The sequence below is a fragment of the Halichoerus grypus genome, chromosome 11 (genome assembly GCF_964656455.1).
Source record: "Halichoerus grypus chromosome 11, mHalGry1.hap1.1, whole genome shotgun sequence".
Taxonomy (NCBI): Eukaryota; Metazoa; Chordata; class Mammalia; order Carnivora; family Phocidae; genus Halichoerus; species Halichoerus grypus.
This window is the reverse complement of record NC_135722.1, coordinates 63486443-63511780: the sequence shown is the minus strand read 5'-3', so window position 1 is coordinate 63511780 and position 25338 is coordinate 63486443. Positions and strand designations below refer to the sequence as shown.

The 25338-nt window shown below is 36.6% G+C and overlaps 1 protein-coding gene across 10 annotated transcripts in view; it reads left to right on the top strand.

Annotated features, from left to right (window-relative positions):
* The window catches only part of DLG2 (discs large MAGUK scaffold protein 2), a 2206895-nt gene that overhangs the window by 541098 nt on the left and 1640459 nt on the right, over positions 1-25338 (top strand). For all 10 annotated transcript variants that reach the window (XM_078058613.1, XM_078058610.1, XM_078058611.1 and 7 more), the window contains one exon: positions 12389-12463. In XM_078058613.1, coding sequence (XP_077914739.1) covers positions 12389-12463 — 75 coding nt within the window. The remainder of the gene's footprint in view (positions 1-12388; positions 12464-25338) is intronic.

Genomic DNA, 25338 nt, shown 5'->3' with positions numbered 1-25338 from the left:
TTAAGGGTTTCCTGTACCCTACTGTCCCATTATTCAAAGTGTGATCTGTTGACCAGTTGCAGTGGCATCCCTTCAGAGCTTGTTAGACATGCAGAATTTCAAGCCCCATGTGAGAACTACTGAGTCAGAACCTGCATTTTAGTAAGATCTCTAGTTGATGTTTCACATTAAGTTGTGAGAAGCATTGACCTGCAGGATGAAGTTTGCATAGCTTGACCTCATATACATAGCCTTCTATGTTTGGGCCCTTGCCTAACTTTCGTATCTCAGATTCCCCCATCCTTCATGAACTAACTTGAACTATAGCCACTTACATTTGTTTCCCCAAATAATCTGAATTCCTTTCTCCCATTTCTACATGCTTTATTTTATGCCTAGAATGCCTCTCAACTCTCTAGCCTGATGCTTACCTAATAAGCCTCTTCTTGACTTCTAAGGCTCAGCTTAAATGCAGATTCCTACATAAGTGCCTTCCTTGATAACTGTCCTACCAGACTTAGCCAGTCATTCTCCATGTCTTCAATACAATGTCTGTATCTGTGTAATAGCCATTATCTAGTTGTACAATTAATTTTTACATGTGTCTGCCTCTTGCTAGAATGTGAACTCTGAAGATGGGGGGAGGGGGCAAGTATTTAGTTATATTGATAGCCAACCACTTAGTATGGCGCTGGAAGGTATACCATAAGTGTTGACTGATTCTTTCATTTAACAGGCATTTGATAGATATTGCATTATTGAATATGTGTAAAAGAATGAAGTGCTTCCTTCCTGCAACTTACACACACACACTTACACATGTATATGTATATACACACATATGTATATGCACATATACACAGGTGTATATAATGTGCACCTTACAATACATACAATACATACATACATACATACATACATGTAAAAGATATCTTTGTACTCTGCCGGATAGATTATTCAGTTGACAGACAGGCACTTGGTGAACTTAATCTATGAATGGTTGCTGGGCCTGAAATGACACTTGAAATGTCATTTTAATGTAAGAGAAATGGACTAAAAGAGATAAAAGTCTTCACCACACACCAAGAAAAATGGCAACTGGATCACATCTATGATAAACCAGCTATAAAGATCATCATTTAAACTTCTAAAATTCAAGTATAAAAATACTTATAAGTCAATAGCACAGTTTTATTAAACAAAAGCTAAAGCAGTCAGATCAGGTTTTCGGATTGAGAAAAGAATGCCGACTCATTTCCATTTAACTTCACAGAGATTTTATATAGTATGATATTTAATCTTGTTTTGGGGAAGATTATTTGACTTTATAGCATGTATATATTTACCATAAATATATTGTAAAGGTATAGTAATTTTTTTACTATACAGTATATTTTTATTATACAGTATATTTTTACTATAAAAAATTAAAATTTGTCTGAAAGCTATACCATAGAAAATTTTAAAAATGACTATTGTCCTAAATTGTGAGGTCATGAACGAATTGAAGAATTAAAGAATTGAAGAGACTTTTAATTTTTCTTTTCTTCCCAAATCAGGATGCATTATGTTGCACTCAGCTTTCAGGATACAAACTTGTCTAGGAAAAGAATGGGAGTTCACAGCAATTCTGCTATTTGTTTTTGGTTTTGTTTTATTTTTTTTATATTGTTTTACATTTTAGAGAAAAAAGTGTATCAGTACCTTTGACTGGTTTTTCCCCACGTAACCTCCAAAAGGAAACAAAAAAACTATAATAATGATTATTACTTGGAATTTGTACAACTAACCACAGATATCACCAGCACTATGCAAGAGGTGTCCCAAATGGATCTTATGGTATTCTGTGGCAGAGACCTGAGTTAAAAATTTAGGCACTTTCAAATATTTCCTTAAAATTATTCTGAGACCCCTAGACAGAATGCGTCAAAATAATCAAATATACCACTTTTCCAGGTAGCAATATAGTCAGCAATAGAGATTCTCCTTGAAGACCACTTACTCACATTAAAAAAAAAAATCCAAAAATCAAATCATACCATTTATTATCTACACTAGCAAGAATTTTGGTTGTTGCATAAAACATAGTTCAAAAGCTGTTAATTAAAAAAACCTTTTTCTGTATTTTATGTTTTTACACAGAGATCTATAATGTATCATGTTATTTTTATGATATCCCACAATAATGGTTCTAATTAGAAAATGTGAAGAAGAGTTCTATTCTTGCTGATAAAAAGTATTTGAAAATCATTTGCTAAAGATACCAGAAATAAAACCATATATTTTTAGCAAAACAAATCCTTCCTCTCTGGTCTTTGTTATGAATCTCCTAGGATTTCAAGCTACAGTGCTTTCTTGCTAGTCCTTTAAAATAAAACTGTCCTTAAGTAATACACATGTAATTTACTCAGCAATCTGAAGTTCTATTTAAATCGGGGACAGGTCTAATTGCTAGTTCTTCCTGGCTGACTGCTTGATGTTGGCTATGGCACCTGATCTACAAAAGCCTGCACATTCTTGATTAACATTTGTCCAAAAATATATATTCATAGGTGTCAGGAAGACAAGGCACATACAAAAATAATATCAGTCAACCCCCTTTACTTTGTGTTGAGTTTTGCCAGAATTTTGATTATCTGAGAAAAAAAACCTCTATCAGAGAGAAGTGTGTACCTTTAAACTGATGGCATTCCATGTATATTTTTCAGAAAACGCTGTCCAACGTATATGCATTTTTTGAAACTTGAGAAGATTATAAGAACAAATTGATATGAATTGCATATTTAATAGGTTGTAATTATGTCTTATCAAAAGCTCAACTTTTTTAATCCTTTATTCTTTGGAAATATGGTAATTGTCCCCTTTCCCATGTAGTTAATTATAAATTTCAGGAAGAATTAAGTAGGCTAAAACTCGTCACTTTTTTTCTTTGTCTCTATGGTAGCAGTGAGAATAGAAATGAATTGCTTTGATCTTGTTTCTGAATGGCCTTTCTTTCCTCAAAGTATGGACCTTATTTTGTGGACTTGAAATTTTAGATATTTTTTATTAGCTATTAAATCAAGGAAGGTATTTTTTACAGATGAACTTAAAAATGTGTCAGAAAGAAGAATGCAGTTTATTTTAGAAATCACAGGCTTTGTTTCCATGAGTTTGTAGTTTAAAATAGATAAGATCTGCCAATGAAGAATATTCTTTGACCGCAGTAGTACATAACATCTAAAGTTTGTTTCTTGCAAGGAGAAAGGTACAAATGTAGTCCATTCTTCCTGTCTTGTTTTGTTATGTCAGTAGGATGCAGAGACAACATGTAAATATTAATGATATTTAAAGTATTTTGCAAGACTATGTTTTTAAATCTTGTAGTTAGAGGCTTAAATTATTCTACTGTATCTAACTCTGCATAGCAATAATTCAACTTCCAAAGAATTCTAGAGCTTCAGGCAGTATTAGGACATACTGCCACAAAATGTTAAAACACTATAATATATTTTTTAGAAATATTTACAGAACAATGATTTCAAGTATGTGATTTCAGACTTCATAGTCAATTCTGGCTCCCAAATTCAGTTATCTTAAAACTGCAGTATTTCAGATATTCTTTTCAACTGAGACTTAAAACTTACCTTTAAAATTCCCCATGTTTGCTAAGTACTTTCTTGTACTTTTTCTCATTTAATTTTCATAGTGATCTTGTGAGATAAATATTATTATTTTATATGCAGAGGTGAGAAAATAGGCTTGGAGGAGTTAGTTAATCCCTGATTAATGAGATAAATATTAATATTTATATAATATAAACATATTTATCTTAATACTGTTAGAGTATGTACTAGACCCTGGGCTAAATATAGTACAAGTATTATCTTATATAATCTTTATAATAATCCTTAAAATGGTATTTCTCTTTCCACTTTATAGATGAGAAAACCAAAACTCACAGAGACTAAGAAACCTTATCTAAAGTTCCAGATCCAGAAAGTAAAAACTCTGCCATTCTAATTCAGGTCCAGTGGATTCCTCATAGTATTAAACACCCTTCTCTACAACCTTTCAGGGTTTACATGATAAAAGAATGAACTAACAATACGTATCAAATGCCTGGCATCTAATAGGTGCTCAGTAAATATGATTTTATTATATATGGAGAAAATGCCTTCTGAATCTAAGTCCTGGGGCCCTATCTTCATTGATACCATGCAGTGTCAAGTTACAACAGTAACAGTAGCTCTCATGTATAATACATCTTTAAATGTCACCAGCCCGAGAATTCAGAGCCAGTCTCACTCATCAGAGTTAATTAATCCAGGTAACCAGATGGTTACAATATTATTTTAACCTAGAGTGTTTAATCCTCTTATGGACTAGCTAACCACTGATCACACCTTTGCTAACCTGGGCAAATGCTTGCCTGGAGTCACAAGGGAGTTTGGAAAGCGCGAATGTGACTCAGCATTGCAATCACTGCCACTAAAAAACCCTCATTCTCAGCATCTGTAGAGAATGGGTCAGCAGCATTTTCATTTACAGAGGAGGCAAGTGCATGACCCCCACAGCATGGCTTCAGTCTTAGTAAGGATTTCCTCGGAAACAAATTAGGCCAACTTATTTTAAACATCTTTGAAACCTGAGAAAATAAAAGGAAGCAAGTAGAAAGACAAGCCCAGGAAGGGATGAAATCAGGTATTGAAGGATTATGAAGAATTATGTCCAAAACTGAATGAAAAGGTTAACAGTAATCGTGAATATGTTTTGCATCTGTAATTGATACATTGGATAAACAAGACTTATGGGATGTAATGATGGAAGCCATTTTAATGGCTCCCCATTTTTTGCCTAATACTTCTTAGTGTCAGTAATCCCTACCCTGTTTCATCCCTAGATGAAAACTCGAGCGGTCCCATTACTTCCCATGAATTTCCAGTTATTTGCAAGGAATTAAAAGTCCTACAATCACTTAAAATCACAAATACAGATTCAATTTAGTGGTTAAAATTGTCCAGTTCCAAATATTTTTTTTTTTTAAAGATTTATTTATTTATTTATTTGAGAGAGAGAGAATGAGAGAGAGCACATGAGAGGGGTTAGGGTCAGAGGGAGAAGCAGACTCCCTGCCGAGCAGGGAGCCCGATGCGGGACTCGATCCAGGGACTACAGGATCATGACCTGAGCCGAAGGCAGTCGCTTAACCAATTGAGCCACCCAGGCGCCCTGTCCAGTTCCAAATATTAATCATAACTCCAAACACTTCTCCAGATATAAGATTTTCTCTTCCCTACTATGGGATCTTCAGATAAGACAGGATGCTTTTCTTCTCCATTTGCTAGTTACTCATCCTTCCAGGTTTGGAGCATGAGAGGGAAGTAAAAATAAGAAAGCAGAAAGTTCTTATTGGATTGGGATAATCATACTTTTTTGCTATCTGAAACTGACATGGAATAATAAAGATAATAATAACAAATACAAAGAAAATAGCTAGCACTTACATAGTGACGATTGTGTATAGGAATAGTTCTAAGTGCTTTACTTGTAGTAATTCCTTTAATCTTCATAACTGAGGCAAAGGGAGGTTAAGCAACTTGCCCAGTGTCACCTTGCCAGTAAAAGATGGATCTGGGATTTTAACCCAGGCAGTTTGGTTCCAGACCCTGTCTCTCCTGAGCCCTGTTGTGGGTCTTAGGGAGTTTTCCCTTCTGGACCTCTCTGAGTAAATCTTCTGTAATGTGGATGATGTATTCCTTTAGCCCCAGGTTTTTCAGCAGTGCAGTTCTCTTGGCAGGCATCACAATGGCTCCAGGATGGCTTTTGTTTTGTTTTGTTTTGTTTTGACAAACTTTGAAAGTGCAGGCTGTCCCAAATGAAACCACTTCTCCTGAGGCAATAACCAATTTGCCATGTTATCTCACTTGTTAAATTTTTCAGGTGGGAGTTGGATCCCAGGATGCTGGCCTCTCAAATTCAAGGAAGTTATATCAAGCCTAGGTGTAGGCCCATTGAAACCTCATTCACTAATTTAAGAGAAAAATGAGATTCCCACACCCCCCTCTGCCCTCTGCAAATAAATCCCTTTATAAATCTCCAAACACATAACCCTTATATAACTTCATTATAGATAAGGGTTCAGAGACCTGAAAGTAGTTCTTGGTAATTTCCTTTGAAATTATAGCACCTCCTTTGGAATCTCATTTTTGTCATATCTTGATGTCTTAGACAAGATTACCAATGTAACATTTTGTGCCTATACTATATTTTTGCACCTAGCAAAATTCGATTTTCTCCTTTTCTTTAACAACTCACTCTAAAATTACACATTTTTTATGGCAAATAAGGAAAATAACTGGATGAAACCTTTATTTGCTCAAATAAATTATTTATATACACGTGTATATATAAACATTTATGTATATATGTAGATTCACACCTTCCATGTGTATATTCATATTTTGTATCTATATCTATATTTCTATAAAATTGTTAATTTGGATGCATCCTGGGAATTTTGTTTTTTTTTTTTCAATTTTCTGGGAAATTCCCTTAACTCTCAATGTGCTGGAGCATATATTGAACTAGAAATCAGAAAATGTGTTTTCTAATCATTTTAAAAAGAAGAATTAATTTGTAAATATTATATTAATGTTTATAATAATTGACACTGTAAATATAATTACTCATCACATTTATAAAGTACCTTACAGTTCACAGTTCATTTGCACAAAAATTATTACATGTCATTTTATTTCAGCCGTGCAAAAAACCACTTAGTTTTACCATTTGAACCTCATGTTTTCATGTCTGTTTCCTCACCTGTCAAGCACCTGAGAGTTTCAAAAAAGATGAGAAAGGCACCTCAAGTACTTTTCCAAAGACTCAACTCAGGAGAGCCTCTTGTGTGTTTTTTTTTTTTTAAGACTTTATTTATTTATTTGAGAGAGAGAGTGAGAGAGAGAGAAAGAGAGCAGGAGCAGGGTGAGGGGTGGAGGGAGAAGCAGATTCCCTGCTGAGCAGGGAGCCCCACACAGAACTTGACCCTGAGACTCTGGGATCATGACCTGACCCAAAGGTAGATGCTTAACTGACTGAGCCACCCAGGCACCCTGAGCCTCTTGTGTTTTGTATAGGACTAGGAATGGATCCATCTAGGGCTGTCCACTCCTTCTTAGGACTTATTTGTCCCACAATCTGTTGTCCATGCGCCCCCTGTGAAGTAGAGGTAAATGAGGGGAAGGCAGAAGTTGGCTGTCCATGTAGCATAGCACAATTCTTTCACCTCAATTCTAGGTTTCTGAGGCCCAGAATCAAGGGACTTTCTGACCAAGTCCTAGAATACCTTAATTCAACACTATAAGATGGTGCATGGTTCACCTTTATCTCAAAGGCCGTCTGCTCATCCTTTCCCCTCCTAAAAGCTTTACTGGAAAACTGAAGTATCTCCTCTGTAAAGCCCTTCCTTATTTAGAGTTCAGTACTCTTACCTTTGTCCTGAATTTCTCCATACACTTTTTCATAACCTTTTCTCGTCCTTTATTCCTGCCCCCAAAATGGGTGAGATGGATCTTTTTGATTGGCCCATGTCATGTTTTATTTATATCATATCAATAATATTGCTTTATAATTGCATGCTTATGAGGTCATTTTTTTTTTTCCTTAGACTCAGAACTTCTTTTAGACAGAGTATATCCTTATTCCTAATACAGTAGCTGGCACATACCAATTTTTCAACGAATGTTGACCAACTAAATGAATGAATGAATGATCATTTAACCCTTTTTTTTTTTTCCCTTAAGATTTATTTATTTATTTTAGAGAGAAAGAGAGCATAAGCAGGGGCAGGGGCAGAGGGAGAGGAGGAGAGAGTGAAAGAGAAGCAGACTCCCGGCTGAGCATGGAGCCCAATGCGGGGCTCAATCTCATGACCCTGAGATCATAACCTGAGCTGAAATCAAGAGTTGGACGGTTAACTGACTGAGCCACCCAGGCAGCCCTTAACCCTGTTTTAAATGTAACATGCTATAGTATATCTCCTAAAAGTTTGGGAGCTCTTTGAAGAAAGAATAATTATTTAAATTTTTATGTCTTTAAATTTTATGTCTCCCTATATAGTTAGCATAGTTTCTTCCACATAATGCTTATTTGATAAATGAGTGGATGGATAAAGGAATTAATGAATATGTGTACGGTACTATCATGAGACAGTTCTCAGCCCAGGAAAAAACTCTCTGATTACAAGAATCATTTTACTATGACTATTACAATAGAACCTTTCAGCTTGTTCTCTGCTTTCAGAAAAACACGCTGTTTTGAATGAAACATTAGGTTAAAATTTTGTTTGGATGAATCAGTTCTCACCCTGCCACACACAAACTTGTTTGGAGGATTAAATGACTAAAAGGTCTATATGAGTACTTTGTAAACTCCAAAGCACTCTAACAGACATAAACTGCTGATATTCAAAAAAATCCTCACTCTTTCTGGAGATGGGATTCATTGGGTAGAAGATCTTCAGTTTTCTTTGCCAAGTGTTTGTCACTATTCAAATCCTCTGTAGTTATGTATTTACATAATCAATCTGAGGTGTAATTGTCCAGCACGTCTGGCTCATTTGTACAGGATAATCCAGAATGAAATATGTCAAGATATTACAGTCAGAAAAAGACAACTAAGGAAGATGAGAGACTTGGAGACATCAACCTGTCTAAACACTATAGCATTTTAAAAAGACCAAAACCCATTGATAGTTCTGTCTCTTGAGAGAACATGTTTTCCAAGGTTAGCACTGCAGATCCTGAATCCTGATCAAGCCACATATTGACATCTGTAGGAATGAATATCCAGGGTAGTTGGACGCGAGAGAAGGGAAAGCTCTGTCTTGAGGTTAATTTGTCACCAATTTTTTTTTAAATTTTATTTTATTATGTTATGTTAATCACCATACATTACATCATTAGTTTTTGATGTAGTGTTCCATGATTCATTATTTGCATATAACACCCAGTGCTCCATGCAGTATGTGCCCTTTTTAATACCCATCTTTTATCTTAAAATCTTGTTTGGAGAGCTGGGCTGGCCCTTTAGGGAATTCTAATATTCCCTCTTGATTTTTAGCTTAAGAATTAACTTAAAGGTAGGTTGAGAGTGTCTTTTCCTCTAGTATTTGTTCTCTTTCTAAATGGCCTTGTAAGGGGTATGGATCTTCCAAGTAGATGGTACCCCTAAACTCTTCTGACCACAGTGCCCACATTAAATGTTAGAAACAATATTGAAGAAGGAGAATGAAAACTTGTAGGGAAAAAAGAAGATTTTTAAACCCTTTACTTTACCTACTGTGGCAGTTCCCTTGACCCCTGTTAGATTTTATCTTCTTTCAAAGTAGAAGGATGATTTAGGTAAAACCTAAGGTTAGGGTTCTCAATAACCACACTTGAGTTGAAAGCTCTTGTGAGACCATCTCTACTGGCAGTTCTCAACCTTTGTTATAACTGAAACTCACAGAGGAATAACTCTATCTTATGGTAACAGTAGATCAGAATGATAGGGGTTTTCAACTGGAGGGTACACTCCTTTGGAAGAGGGAACATATTAAATTCTTGGGAGGAATGTGAGGTTTAGAAAAGATCCATGGGTGAATGACACTTCCTTTCCCCACATTGAACTGTGGGTCTAATAAAAACCCTCTTATTTTATACATGAGAAAAGTGAGGTTTAAAGTTTTAAAGTAACTTTCCCAAAGTTTCACAGATAGATTAATGGAAACACTACTGAAATCCAAGATCCTAACTTATATTCTGATCTTATTATTTTTTTTTTTGGTCACACACTAAGCATAATAATTTATGTCCATGTGGCCTCTGTCTTCAGTAGGCCTTTTTATGTGTCTGCCCCTATGTAATTATATTGTTAATCTCCTTGATTAAAACACTAATGGGAAGTCTTAGTATCCAAAACTCAGGTAGTAATGGAGTAAGAGAGACTTACACAGATTTCCATCTTTCTTTACTGCATGCTGTGAATCCATGGCAATTCAAACACTCCTTATTTTAGCCCCCATCACATTTTATGAGTACTTATATTCCTCTACTGAGGCATAGCTCAATTATTCTTTACCTCTTTGTCATGTGCTCCATAAAGATGAACACTATGTAGATATAAAACAAGTTGCTTACTACTACTACTACTAATAACAATTATAAATTATTACAAAGGAGACATTCCTCACCATTAACATTGTTTGGTATGAATTCTCATGTTTAGAAATAATAATAACTAGCATTATTTTTCTTCCAAATTTTTATTTAAATTCTAGTTAGTTAACATATAGTGTAATATTGGTTTCAGGAGTAGAATTTAGTGATTCATCACTTACATACAACACCCAGTGCTCATCACAAGTGCCCTCCTTAATACCCATCACCCCTTTAGCCCATCCCCCACTACCTCCCTCCATCAACCCTCAGTTTGTCCTCTATCATAATAATAACTGACATCTTATTTTATTTTTTATTATTTTTTTAAAATTTTGTTTATTTATTTGACAGAGAGAGAGAGTGAGCACAAGCAGAGGGAGCTGCAGAGGGAGAGGGAGAAGCAAGCTTCCCACTGAGCAGGGAGCCCAGTGCAGGGCTAGATCCCAGGACCCTGAGATCATGACCCAAGCCAAAGGCAGCCACTTAACTGACTGTGCTACCCAGGTGCCCTAACTAGCATTTTAATAATATTTTCAAATTTCAAAAAGCTTAACCTCATATGTAGATAAATTATATTTATTTATCTGGCTTAAGCTATCAGAAAAGGAAGATAAGATTGTCCTGTTACTTTGTGTGTTCTATTAACATCCTTGCAAATTATGGTTATGATCTGAGGTGAATTTATATGTATCATCTAATAAAATTTGTATGAATAAGGCAAAATACTAACACTGTTTTGCAGATGTAACTACCAAGACTCAGACCAGCTCATGGCTGCAAGTACATGGTTGAGCTTAGCTTGAAATTGTGGTCATCTGACACCAGCCAAGTGTACGTTAGGTACCCTGTTGGTACTATATGTCATATTTTGATTTAAATAAGAAAACTCAGCATGGAGATTGATGGTCTAAGTGTATTTTTATGGTGACTTTATCAATAATCACTCAAACAGCACTTCAGAGTTTAGTGATGCCTTAAAAATAGATTACCTAAATAAAGTTTGTTCTAAAAAGCTTACAAATCACAAAAAATAATTGTTAGTGTAAGTACTGAATTCAATATTTTATTCCAGTTAATGTTAGGATCATTGATAACATGAAATCATATTAGTTGATGACATGTCTTAAGCCCCATTAAACAGATAGAAAATGAAAAATACCAGAGGCAGCTTCTCATAGAGGGAACATGCATGGTCATGAGAGCCAGTCAGATTCTTGCTGCAATCCCAGCTAGGCTCCTTTCTTCTAGGGTAGCTTTTAGGCAAGTTGCTTAGCCTCTCTGAGCCTCAGTTTACTCCCCTGTAGAATGGGCATAATAATACTGCTATCCATATTGTTGTGGTGACTAGTGATAATATAATGGATCTAGAACAATAGCATATTTAGTAGCTCAATAAATCACAGCTAGGTTTTTTATGACTATTGCTAACATTATTATTAGCCTGTTTATATTATAATTGAGCGTAAAAGGTAAAAGATGTGTTATTTAAATCACCTCCCCCCCCTTTTTAACACTAATCAGTTCTCCTTATTATAGGGATTGAGCAGTATTATCAGTTAAAAGGAAGCACTTCGTTCTTTCTAAAAGGCCGATTAGAAATGAATTTATAAGAGTTACAACAAAAGAATAGGTTAGCTAGAGATAAATTTCTTATGTAAAAAGAAGTGCCTGGCAAATGGCTTATGATGTCAAATCTCCATGTTCCTTGTTTGATTTCTTTGCACCTCATTTTCTGATGTGACAAGAAAGACCTCTAAGATCTATCCTGTATGACTGTACATTCCGGGGTTCTATCAAATGCCCTAGAGAGAATCATCACCACTAGCTCACAATCAGGAAGGGGAGACAAGTAAACAAGTCTATCTATACCTTGACTGAAGTGATCTCACACGGATACAGCATGTATCAGTGTTGTCTGGGAGCCTCTGGGTTAGGAGAGTTCTCAGATGGGTCCTGCTGTAGCCAGGAAAGGTCACCCGCTGAGGAAGCCTAGTGCTCCAAATCCGGTCCTTAGAGTAATAGGAAAAGCAAAGGATGATTTCTTATGCTTTGATAAGAGTAGAAATTACATACCTAGTTTTCTGCAGCACTGTACCCAAAAATCATTCTCAAAGGCTTCTCCTATACTTGTAAATAAGGTAATAAACACATTGATGATAAATATGTCAGCTTGTGTATATCACTGCACGTAATATATAAAATATAACATCATTTTTACTTATTTGCAGCAAAACCAAGGCAAATGCCCAGCCCAGAATTGTTCAGTGGAAGCCCCTGCTTGGATGCCTGTCCACCACTGTACTGTAAGTTTGATAATTTGATTATTCCAAATTGGCCAGATGAAAGGAGAATTATTTTTATATTTTGGAACAACCTTAGTAGAATGGGCTAGAATCCTTCCTGAGATTCTAGAAAAGAGAATGTTTTTTTCAGAAAGCTCTACATTATAAGAAATACCTGTGATTAGGGATTTATGTATTTTTTTGGAGTCAGGATAATTTGCCAAAGATTTATTTAAATGGATTATTGATGATTTAGATTTGGACAGTCATTAAAATGAATATATTTGCACATGTATTTTTTTCAGCAGCTGCATATTCAGCAATACTTGATTTTAGATGCTTCAGAGAAGGATGCTTTCTCTTCTGTCATTGTTGTGTTGACTGTTTAATAGTGATGAGTACGCGGATTTCCAATTTTCAAGTCTTTCTGGTATAATAATGGTCTCTGCGTTAGTGTGAAATCTTCTATCAGAGAATTTTCAAGTGCCCTAGAAACAAACAGGTACTATGTCATCATCCCTGTATTACCAATAGGAGATTTAAATGCAAAGGGAGTAAGAATACTGTATCAGTTGTAAAGCTGGGAATAGATCTCAGACACCCTAACTCTTTTCATGAACTCATTCTACTACACCGTAAAGAAAAGTAAGTGAAGAAAGTGGCTGATTTGTGTGATATTCTCCCATACGTGCATTGCCTGATAAATGTGACAATGGTTCCTTTGGGAAATGTGTGTACTGTAACTGACAGTTTGCCTGTTATAAAATAATTTGTGTGTAATGGGGACAAGGAATTTGAAAATTACTTTTTGGGCATTCCCCTCATTTGACCCACCTTGCAAGAAATGTAAAGTGATATGTAGAGCTTCTTAAATATCCTCGTCTTTTGTTGAGATGCAAGCTGCTGGAAGGTGTAGCTGGGCTATCATAACGTGACTTATGACTGCATTCTAATGCAGTAGGCCTGGGGGAGCCTACTTTTCACTCAGATTCATAAGAGCATGAAGCTCTTTCCTTGTTTTTGTTTATCTGTGGAAGGAGGAGAAGGTGGGATGACTTTCAATGAAGGAGAGATGATGATGCTAAATTTTGGAGGCATTCCTGCAGTGCGGAGGCAGCCCAGACTTGCTGGAGACTTGGAGAATAAAAATGTCACACTTTTGTGAGCAGATGGTCAGAGGGGAGTGCATGCTAAGGGACTCTGCTGATGCTAGAGAAAGGATGAGTTTTAATAATTCTGTTTCTTCATCAGTCACTCCTTCTATTGTATCCCTGATGATATTATCTCACAGTTACTGATTTGTATGTCTATTTCTCCAGAGACCTTGTGCTATTCAGGGTCCTGGTATACCTACACCTACGTAAATCCCTGGTATGTGGTAGGTGCTCTGTGAGTGCAGGTTCAATGAATGAGTCTTCAATCTGTTGATTTCCTCTTTAGTAAATTTTATTAAATTATCTACAACTCTTATATTTGTTGGTGAAGAGAGGTAATTATACTATTTTACCTTCCTAGGTGGGTGGTTTCCATTTCTTTCCTTCAAGGGTCATTTTACACTTTTCCTTTACAGGGTATCATTGAGGATGTGTTTTAAGGGATTTTGTTTCAAACTAGACAAAATTTAGTGGTTTGATTCAGCTGTGTCAGTACTATGCCTGTTGCTGGAGGTACAAAGATAAATAAGATAGTATTCCCATTTTATCAAAGACAATCAATATGTAACACCAATAAGAATTCTGATTAGTAGCTGATCCTCTACCACACCGATAATTTCAGCCCCAAATACCAAACATTTGACATGTCAGTTATTTTGTGCAGTCTTATTGCAAGTAAATCCATTATTAGAATTATGTCTTTTGGATTATTAAAAATAATTCATCTTTCATTATTACCTTAGAGCTGGACCCTGTAGGATCTAGAAATCCCAGATTAGGTCTTTATGTTATAGGACATTTGTGACTGAGTAGATGACTACATTTAAGACCCTTCCTGAAGAACATAAGTCAGAAATGCCAAATAGTCTGCTTCTCAGTTCTGTGGTCAGGTGAGAACATCAGAAAGATTTTTTTTCTTGATTTGATATGGAATTAAGAGCTGTTGGTTTCATAGATTTCCTTTGCTGTTTATTTAAAAGTAATTACATTTCCCAGTGGGGCAGACACTTTCCAGAGGAGTTGACAACCCATAATGATTCTGTTTTCTCTGTAAGTAACACTGATCCACAAAGGTGGGCTTTCAGTGGCCATGTTTGGGCTATGTGAGTCTGTCCCTGGCCATGCCTGACTGATCTAGGGGTAAATATCTCATCTCAGCTGGGCCAGTTGGATCCTCTCTCCTGGGAATTTGGAATTTGTACTAGAGAGATACCAAGTTGGTAGTCAACCGTATTGAATCATATGAATGACAGTAGTTTGGAAAATAATCTGTAACCTCAGCTGCTGAAATATTTAGACCTGCTCTATATCTGTCCTTTTGAGGTTCTGCTTACTCAAATCTCTCTTTGACTTTGTGAAAAGGCCCCAATAATATGCTGATAATCCATAAGTTAGTTACATTTCCCCCAAGTTATTCTAGGTTTTGTTTTGTTTTATTTTGTTTATTTGGGGGAGTGTAATGTTTTTTGATGTATTTGCAACCAAAGAGATGAAGAAAAACCACCTTAACTAATATCCCTAGTCAGCAACACTTATGAAGGTCCCAATAGAGTTTATATACTGAGTGGTAGTCTCACACAAAAAGAAGCACTGAGAATACTGAGAAAGAAGCATTAAGAATTTCCAATAGTCTATTTGGTAATAGAAATAGTCTATTCTATTTATTCCAAATATCTGATTATATACATCACTTGGGTACATAAAAAATGACTAAAGAATAATTTGTTAATGACTTAATCCACATTATAAAATAAGAAATATGAATAGTTAGCTATATGGCTAACATAAGCATATTTATAAAACAAAAATACATATGATATGTATAATCATTCTGGTATTAATTTCCATTTTCTCATCTCTCAGGAAATAGAAAAATCTTAGCCTCCTCTATTTAAGAGAATGTTTTGTCTGTCTAAATCCGTCATTGACTGAATCAGGTTATAAATAAATTAATGCATATTTACATTCATAATAAATAGATAGTCTGTTATCTTTGTGTATTTTTAAGTTCACTTGATTGTTTCCTACATTTCTCTCCCTGATGCTCTATTCTTGTTCCTTGGTGCTTTGCTCTGGAATGATTGTATCCTTATAATTGGGCTTTATTACTTTTTTCAAAAACGTCTTGGTCTTTGTGTGTGCATTTGTCCCAGGTTCATTTTAAGTGCAGAGCTTTTATCATTGGTTTTCTTAAGAATGCTTCTCTCTGCAAATTGCTCTGCAAATGCCTGTCACAAGCTCCATATTGCCTTGAAAATGGCTTCTATTACTATTTGCTTAGTCTCTTCCTAGATGTTCTCTTTTTTGGCACTCCACACCTCTGTAGCAATGGAACCAAGAGGTATTTTAAAGACTTTTCCTTGTAGCCAGGACTAACCTGTACAAATTAGGGTTCAAGATGAATAATTACCTTCAGTAATTATACAGAAACATGGACGTATTTATATTTTTTTGAATAACTGTAAATGAAATATCTTCCCTAACAAAAAGCATGACAGTTTTATTTTTTATTTCTCTCTCCTTATATGGCTACATTAAGCACTAGAGTGATATCCTTCTTCACCTCTACACTTTAAATTTAATTGCATTGTATAGTCATATGTATATGAGCAGTGGTTACCTGAACCTCTGCCACTTAAAGCAAATCAAAAGAGACCCATAGGATCTGGGACTCAGGTGAAAACAGGCACATCTCTGAATCTGGAGTGAACTAGGCTCAGAATTAGTTTCTGGTACTTGGAAACAAAGAAAGTTAGTCTCGACCAACTGCAGAAGGCTTGAGTGGCTGCTGCATTTCAGGGCATAAATCTCTGGACCACTCAGTATGGCTATGGCTTATGCATGGATTTGATCATTTTCAGGAATGTCCAGACACAATCCTCAGTTATTGGGCATTACTTAGAAATGGCTATAATATGTGATTTTATTTTTTGGAATATGATATATAAATACATACGATTTGTCTAGAATAATCACTTTGTTTCTCTGCATATTTGAGTACTTAGTTGTTAGAAATTCAAAAATAATGCAATGAGAGGTGTTTCTAAATTAAAAATAAAGTCCCTGCTATTATAGAGATTATCATGGATATTGTTTACGTGTATATCTCTCTTGTTATATAATATTCACCCATAAATAGATATGTGAAGATTTTTCTTTCCTTTTTAAAATTTATTTATTTATTTATATGAGAGAGAGAGAGAGAGAGAGAGTGTCTGCACAAGCAGGGGGAGCGGCAGGCAGAGGGAGAAGTAGACTCCCTGCTGAGCAAGGAAGAGCCTGATGTGGGACTCGATCCCAGGACTCTGGAATCATGACCTGAGCCAAAGGCAGACGCTTAACTGACTGAGCCACTCAGGTGTCCTGATATGTGAAGTATTTTCAAAAATCATGTTAACATTTGCAAATTAGAACATTGCATTCTGACTACATCAAATTTCATCTACTCATTTAAGAAGCATTTACTGAGTACATTTTCTAAGTTGTAAACCCTTGGATTCTTCAAGATAGAGAAGGAAACAATACATGTAAATAATCATTATGCTGGATAATACATGCTATAAAATGTCGTATATAAAAAGCTATGGGGTGCATGGGTGGCTCAGTCAGTTAAGTGTCTGACTCTTGATTTCTGCTCAGGTCATGATCTTAAGGACGTGAGATTGAACCCCATGTCAGGCTCTGCACTGAGCATGGAGCCTGCTTAAGATTCTCTCTCTCCCCTTCTCTCTCTGCCCCTCCCCCCACCTGGACACTGTCTCTCAAAAAAAAAAAAAAGCTATGAATGTTCAGAATGGAGATGGAGATTTGCCTCGAGATGGATTTTGGAAGACAGAAAATGCAATATTTGGTAATAAATATGCAAACTTTAAAATTGATTAAGATTTGTGTTAAAATACAAACTCTGCCACTCACTAGTCATGTGACCTCGGACACTTTGCTTAATCTATCTTGAATTTATACATGCAACAGGATATTTTGAGATTTACATGTGATAATGCATAGAACGTGTTAACATAGAACCTGGCACATAGTCATTGCTTGATAAGTGGTAAGAGAAAAAAAAGAAAAGGATAGGTCATCCCAGAAGGAAGTGAATGGGGCAGGATGAATTGGTGAGGGACATAAAAAATGGGCAGTAACTCATTATTAATTTAGGGCTATTTATTTGGATTTATTTAAGAGGATCCTTTCTTTGGAAAAGGATTTAGGCTGGGACAGAGAAAGTTTCCAGGAGTTAATATACAACTTTTTTAAGACTCTGAAAGCAGAAATTCTGAAGCTCTTGAAAAGAAACATTTTGCTCTATGACAGGCAGGAGCTGATGATGTAAGAGTGTCATATTAACAAGAGATGTTTATTTTCTGAGTAACAAAGGCCATTTTTGAAGAGTAGAGTTGGATACTCCTTTTAATTTAAATCATTTTAACATTTCCCTACCATGTCTCTCTAGATTATGAAAGTAATTTTTCTCTTTTATGGGAAATCAATAAAAACAGATGTTCCCCCAAAGAAACCAGAGGAGATATTCTTTTAAAGTGTTAATTATTTCAGCGTGTTCTCCCAGACTGCCTCATTTTACCCACAGTCAGAATCAGTCACTCTAATTAAAGCCAAATAATACAATGTGCATAAGCAATCGTATAGTAATCCAAAGGTTTTTCCTCCTGATTTTGTAGCTCCTTCCTCACTTTTATTTTTTTCTCCACAGTTTGTTGTGTGACCTCGTTTTGCATACAGCCCACATAAAACCCAGACCATGGCACTTAGAAACATCCAACCAAGTCATAAAATAAATAATGTTGTGTCTGCTCTCTGGGTGCTTCCAGAATTCCTATGAACACAGCACCCGCTGGGCTAACTCAGCTGCTGGGAAATCACACCCAGGATGGCTTTGATGAGTATTGTCTTTCCAAAGACTGGATACAATTTTTATTTTTTAGAGCAAGGTTTTCATACCATCAGCAGTCCCCTTATAGAACAAAAAGTCAGGACATTATCAGATGATCACAGTTTTAGGAAAATTATGGAAAATTGCAGAGTATAGGACTTCAACTTGGTCTGCACTGGGATTAGAGTGCATCTGGCCATCTGGGTGGTAGCCATGGGTTAGGAAAGAATCCAGAGGGGAAATTATCTTAGAAAAATCACAGTGCACTCTGCAGAATGTCTTTGATTCCAATTTTGCTGTAGTCAAGTGCTCTAAATCAAGGAAAGTATAAGGAAGATTAGACTGACACAATAGATAAATTCCTTTTTTTCTCTCTCTTCTGGCCCTTATCGTACTTTGGATGCATACTTGTTTCCTCTCTAGGTTTGAAAGAGTATGTTGGGAACTGCAGTACTTATATCAGATAAATTTCTTACAATGATTTCTGAAATATGCCCAGAAAGTAAGCCCACAGTATGGAGGGGATGGGTGGGCATTCATTCATGGGAGAGATGAAAGGGCATTCCCAGTGAGCACACATAAAAAACTACACAGAGTACAGAACAGAAGACATGCAAACAGGTACCCTGCATGCCCTGGGCAAAGAAATGAAGGTTACAAGTTCTGAGGTGCTAGCAAGATCTGAGAAGCTAAGTGGAAGAATGATAGGTAACCATCTAGGAGCAAAAGGCAGGCCTATGGTAAAAATGAAGTCAGTAAATTTTATGTCCAGTGTCCCCAGCTTCCTCTTTCTGTACCTTTGAATATTTTCTAAGAATTCCAACTTTACCCAACTTTACTGATTTTGTGCCTCAGCATTCACCTACCTCTTCCTACCTTCTCTTTTTTGTGATGCTATTATAAATAGGATTGTTTTCTTAATTTCATTTTCGGGTTGGTCATTGCTAGTGTATGGAAATACGATCACTTTTTGTTTATTAATATTGTACCCTGAAATGTTGCTGAATCTATTATTATAAGAGCTTTTTAGTGAATTCCTTAGGATTTTCTATATATAAGATCATGCCATCTGCAAAAAGAGATAGTTTTACTTCTTCCTTTCCAATTTGGATGCCACTTATTTCATTTCCTTGCCCAACTGCCTTGGCCAGAATATTCACTACACTATTTAATAGAGTTGGCAAGAGCAGACATTCTTGACTTGTTTTTGATTTTAGGGGAAAGTATTCTTGTTTCATCATTAAATATGATGTTAGCTCTGTGTGTGTGTGTGTGTGTGTGTGTGTGTGTTAAGAGATATCTTTTACCTGAATGAAGGAGTTCCCTTGTATTTCTAGTCTGTTGAGTGTTTTTGTCACGAAAGAGGCATTTTTGTATGTTTTGATATTTGTTTTTAACACTTAAAGTTTTAATCTGCTCAAAGAATGCTTTGCCCTTCATTGAGAGCATTAAGCAGAACTTTTCCAGGATTCCTGAAAGCATAATCTCCCTACTCATAATCCCCACCTGACTTTACCAAAGAATAGCTCTTTGGTTTGACAGATGAGAAAACTGAAGCTCAGAGAAATGAAATATCTTTTTTTGCATCCCACAATCAGCACATAGGGGAGCTAGGCTAGTCTTTTGGGTACCCAGTCTTTTCTCATTTATGGTATAATTCATTATATCTCCTGAGCAAACCCTTGGGTTTGCTGTGGAAAATAATGAATTCAGAAGAGATTGGTATTTTATTAGCTGTGTGTTATGTCATAGAAGGTGCCATGAAGATTCTATGCATTGCAATGCTGGGCAACATTGCATCATTGGACAATCATCTTGGCAGCCATAGTAGCACATTTGAAGGTCTTCCTTCACAGGACTGTTAGGATTTCTAATCTTATTTATTTGGAAAAGTCCATGGGGATAACCACTATGTAAATAGAGTTATAAATATATTCATAAATTTAGTTATGTTCTTCTGTTCAGAGCTAAAGGAATTTTAACAGTGGGTTTTCTTTAAGAGGATTGCTAGGCTTTATTTTCCTTCTTGGTTTCATCATTTGATGTAGGAATTGAATATGCAATGATTTCTCAGAGATCTTCCATGATAGAGCTATAAGCTACCTTATTTTTCACAGGTTTGTAGTAGGATGCTTATATAGAGTAGGGTGATTCACCAATCAAGAAATGGGCAGAAGACATGAACAGACATTTTTCCAAAGAAGACATCCAAATGGCCAAAAGACACATGAAAAAGTGCTCAATATCGCTCGGCATCAGGGAAATCCAAATCAAAATACCACCTCACACCAGTCAGAATGGCTAAAATTAACAAGTCAGGAAATGACAGATGTTGGCGGGGATGCAGAGAAATGGGAACCCTCCTACACTGTTGGTGGGAATGCAAGCTGGTGCAGCCACTCTGGAAAACAGTATGGAGGTTCCTCAAAAAGTTGAAAATAGAGCTACCATATGATCCAGCAATTGCACTACTGGGTATTTACCCCAAAGATACAAAAGTAGGGATCCGAAAGGGTACGTGCACCCCGATGTTTATAGCAGCAATGTCCACAATAGCCAAACTGTGGAAAGAGCCAAGATGTCCATCGACAGATGAATGGATAAAGAAGAAGTGGTATATATATACAATGGAATATTATGCAGCCATCAAAAGGAATGAGATCTTGCCATTTGCAACGAGGTGGATGGAACTGGAGGGTATTATGCTGAGCGAAATAAGTCAATCAGAGAAAGACATGTATCATATGACCTCACTGATATGAGGAATTCTTAATCTCAGGAAACAAACTGAGCGTTGCTGGAGTGGGGGATGGGGTGGGAGGGATGGGGTGACTGGGTGATGGACACTGGGGAGGGTATGTGCTCTGGTAAGCGCTGTGAATTGTGCAAGACTGTTGAATCTCAGATCTGTACCTCGGAAACAAATAATGCAATATATGTTAAGAAAGGAAAAAAAAAAGAAGAAGAATGTAGCAGGAGGGGAAGAATGAAGGGGGGGAAATCGGAGGGGTAGATGAACCATGAGAGACGATGGACTCTGAAAAACAAACTGAGGGTTCTAGAGGGGAGGGGGGTGGGAGGATGGGTTAGCCTGGTGATGGGTATTGAGGAGGGCACGTTCTGCATGGAGCACTGGGTGTTATGCACAAACAATGAATCATGGAACACTATATCTAAAACTAATGATGTAATGTATGGGCATTAACATAACAATAAAAAAATAAAAAAAAAAGAATAGGGTGATTCAATCATTTATAAATTATTGAGAATACAGAATGCTGTAGTGATGGATCTGTGGATTTTCCAATTTAAGGGCTTTGTCTCTGTGTCCAGAAAAATCCCAGGAAGAATTGAATATTTGTTCTCTCTGACATCAACTTAAAGGAAGTTCAGCTATATTTACTGAACTTTTTACTTATTTAGTATCCAACAACCTCAATTATGTAGTATAAATTGAGAACAATTTAGAAGTAAACAAAAATGTGTTGAAGTGGACTAAATCAATATTTCAATGTTCACAACCCATTTACAGACTACTGTCTATTCTAGACCTCACTGTGTGAGCTTCTTTTTTTATTGTTATGTTAATCACCATACATTACATCATTAGTTTTTGATGTAGTGTTCCATGATTCATTATTTGCATATAACACCCAGTGCTTCATGCAGAATGTGCCCTCCTTAATACCCATCACCAGACTAACCCATCCTCCCACCCACCTCCCCTCTAGAACCCTCAGTTTGTTTTTCAGAGTCCACCGTCTCTCATGGTTCATCTCCTCCTCCGATTTCCCCCCCTTCATTCTACCCCTGCTGCTATCTTCTTCTTTTTTTTTTTTTAACATATAATGTATTATTTGTTTCAGAGGTACAGATCTGTGATTCAACAGTCTTGCACAATTCACAGCACTCGCCATAACAAACCCTCCCCAATGTCTATCACCCAGCCGCCCCATCCCTCCCAACCCCACCACTCCAGCAACCTTCAGTTTGTTTCCTGAGATTAAGAATTCCTCATATCAGTGAGGTCATATGATACATGTCTTTCTCTGATTGACTTATTTCGCTCAGCATAACACCCTCCAGTTCCATTCACGTCATTGCAAATGGCAAGATTTCATTCCTTTTGATGGCTGCATAATATTCCATTGTATATATATACCACTTCTTCTTTATCCATTCATCTGTCGATGGACATCTTGGCTCTTTCCACAGTTTGGCTATTGTGGACATTGCTGCTATAAACATCAGGGTGCACGTACCCCTTCAGATCCCTACATTTGTATCTTTGGGGTAAATACTGAATAGTGCAATTGCTGGATCGTATGGCAGCTCTATTTTCAACTTTCTGAGGAACCTCCATACTGTTTTCCAGAGTGGCTGCACCAGCTTGCATTCCCACCAAAACTGTAGGAGGGTTCCCATTTCTCCGCATCCCTGCCAACATCTGTCATTTCCTGACTTGTCAATTTTAGCCATTCTGACTGGTGTGAGGTGGTATCTCATTGAGGTTTTGATTTGGATTTCCCTGATGCCAAGCGATGTTGAGCACTTTTTCATGTGTCTGTTGGCCATTTGGATGTCTTCTTTGGAAAAATCTCTGTTCATGTCTTCTGCCCATTTCTTGATTGGATCATTTGTTCTTTGGGTGTTGAGTTTCATAAGTTCTTTATAGATTTTGGATACTAGCCCTTTATCTGATGTGTCATTTGCAAATATCTTCTCCCATTCTGTCAGTTGTCTTTTGGTTTTCTTGACTGTTTCTTTTGCTGTGCAAAAACTTTTTATCTTGATGAGGTCCCAATAGTTCATTTTTGCCCTTGCTTCCCTTGCCTTTGGCAATGTTTCTAGGAAGAAGTTGCTGCAGCTGAGGTCGAAGAGGTTGCTGCCTGTGTTCTCCTCTAGGATTTTGATGGACTCCTGTTTCACATTAGGGTCTTTCAACCATTTTGAGGCTACTTTTAAGTGTGGTGTAAGGAAATGGCCCAGTTTCATTCTTCTGCGTATGGCTGTCCAATTTTCCCAACACCATTTGTTGAAGAGACTGTTTTTTTGCCATTGGACATTCTTCCCTGCTTTGTCGAAGATTAGTTGAGCATAGAGTTGAGGGTCCATTTCTGGGCTCTCTATTCTGTTCCATTGATCTATGTGTCTGTTTTTGTGCCAGTACCATACTGTCTTGATGATGACAGCTTTGTAATAGAGCTGGAAGTCTGGAATTGTGATGCCGGAAGCTTTTCTTTGCTTTTTCAACATTCCTCTGGCTATTCGGGGTCTTTTCTGGTTCCACACAAATTTTAGATTTATTTGTGCCACTTCTTTGAAAAAAGTGGATGGTATTTTGATGGGGATTGCATTAAATGTGTAGATTGCTCTAGGTAGCATTGACATCTTCACAATATTAGTTTTTCCAATCCACGGAAAGCATGGAACGTTTTTCCATTTCTTTGTGTCTTCCTCAATTTCTTTCATGAGTATTTTATAGTTTTCTTCTGAGTACAGATTCTTTGCCTCTTTGGTTAGATTTATTCTTAGGTATCTTATGGTTTTGGGTGCAATTGTAAATGGGATTAACTCCTTAATTTTTCTTTCTTCTGTCTTGTTGTTGGTGTATGGGAATGCCACTGATTTCTGTGAACTGATTTTATATCCTGCCACTTGACTGAATTCCTGTATGAGTTCTAGCAGTTTTGGGATGGACTCTTTTGGGTTTTCCACATAAATTATCATATCATCGGCAAACAGTGAGAGTTTGACTTCTTCTTTGCTGATTTGGATGCCTTTTATTTCTTTTTGTTGTCTGATTGCTGTGGCTAGGACTTCTAATACCATGTTGAATAGCAGTGGTGATAGTGGACATCCCTGCCGTGTTCCTGACCTTAGGGGGAAAGCTCTCAGTTTTTCCCCATTGAGAATGATATTGGCTGTGGGTTTTTCATAGATGGCTTTTATGATATTGAGGTATGTACCCTCTATCCCTACACTCTGAAGAGTTTTGATCAAGAAAGGATGCTGTACTTTATCAAATGCTTTTTCTGCATCTATTGAGAGGATCATATGGTTCTTGTTCTTTCTTTTATTAAGGTATTGTATCACTTTGATTTGCAGATGTTGAACCAACCTTGAGCCCAGGGCTCCCACTTGGTCGTGGGGAAATTTCCTTTTAATGTACTATTGGATCCTACTGGCTAGTATTTTGGTGAGAATTGTTGCATCCATGTTCATCAAGGATATTGGTCTGTCATTCTCCTTTTTGATGGGCTCTTTGTCTGGTTTTGGGACCAAGGTAATGCTGGCCTCATAAAATGAGTTTGGAAGTTTTCCTTCCATTTCTATTTTTTGGAACAGTTTCAGAAGAATAGGTATGAATTCTTCTTGAAATGTTTGGTAGAATTCCCCTGGGAAGCCATCTGGCCCTGGGCTTTTGTTTGTTGGGAGATTTTTGATGACTGCTTCAGTTTCCTTAGTGGTTATGCATCTGTTTAGGTTTTCTATTTCTTCCTGGTTCAGTTTTGGTAGTTGATACATCTCTAGGAATGCATCCATTTCTTCCAGGTTATCTAATTTGCTGGCATAGAGTTGCTCATAATATGTTCTTATAATTGTTTGTATTTCTTTGGTGTTGGTTGTGATCTCTCCTCTTTCATTCATGATTTTGTTGATTTTGGTCATTTCTCTTTTCTTTTTGGTAAGTCTGGCCAGGGGTTTATCAATCTTGTTAATTCCTTCAAAGAACCATCTCCTAGTTTCGTTGATCTGTTCTACTGTTCTTTTGGTTTCTATTTCATTGATTTCTGCTCTGATCTTTATTATTTCTCTTCTCCTGCTGGGTTTAGGCTTTATTTGCTGTT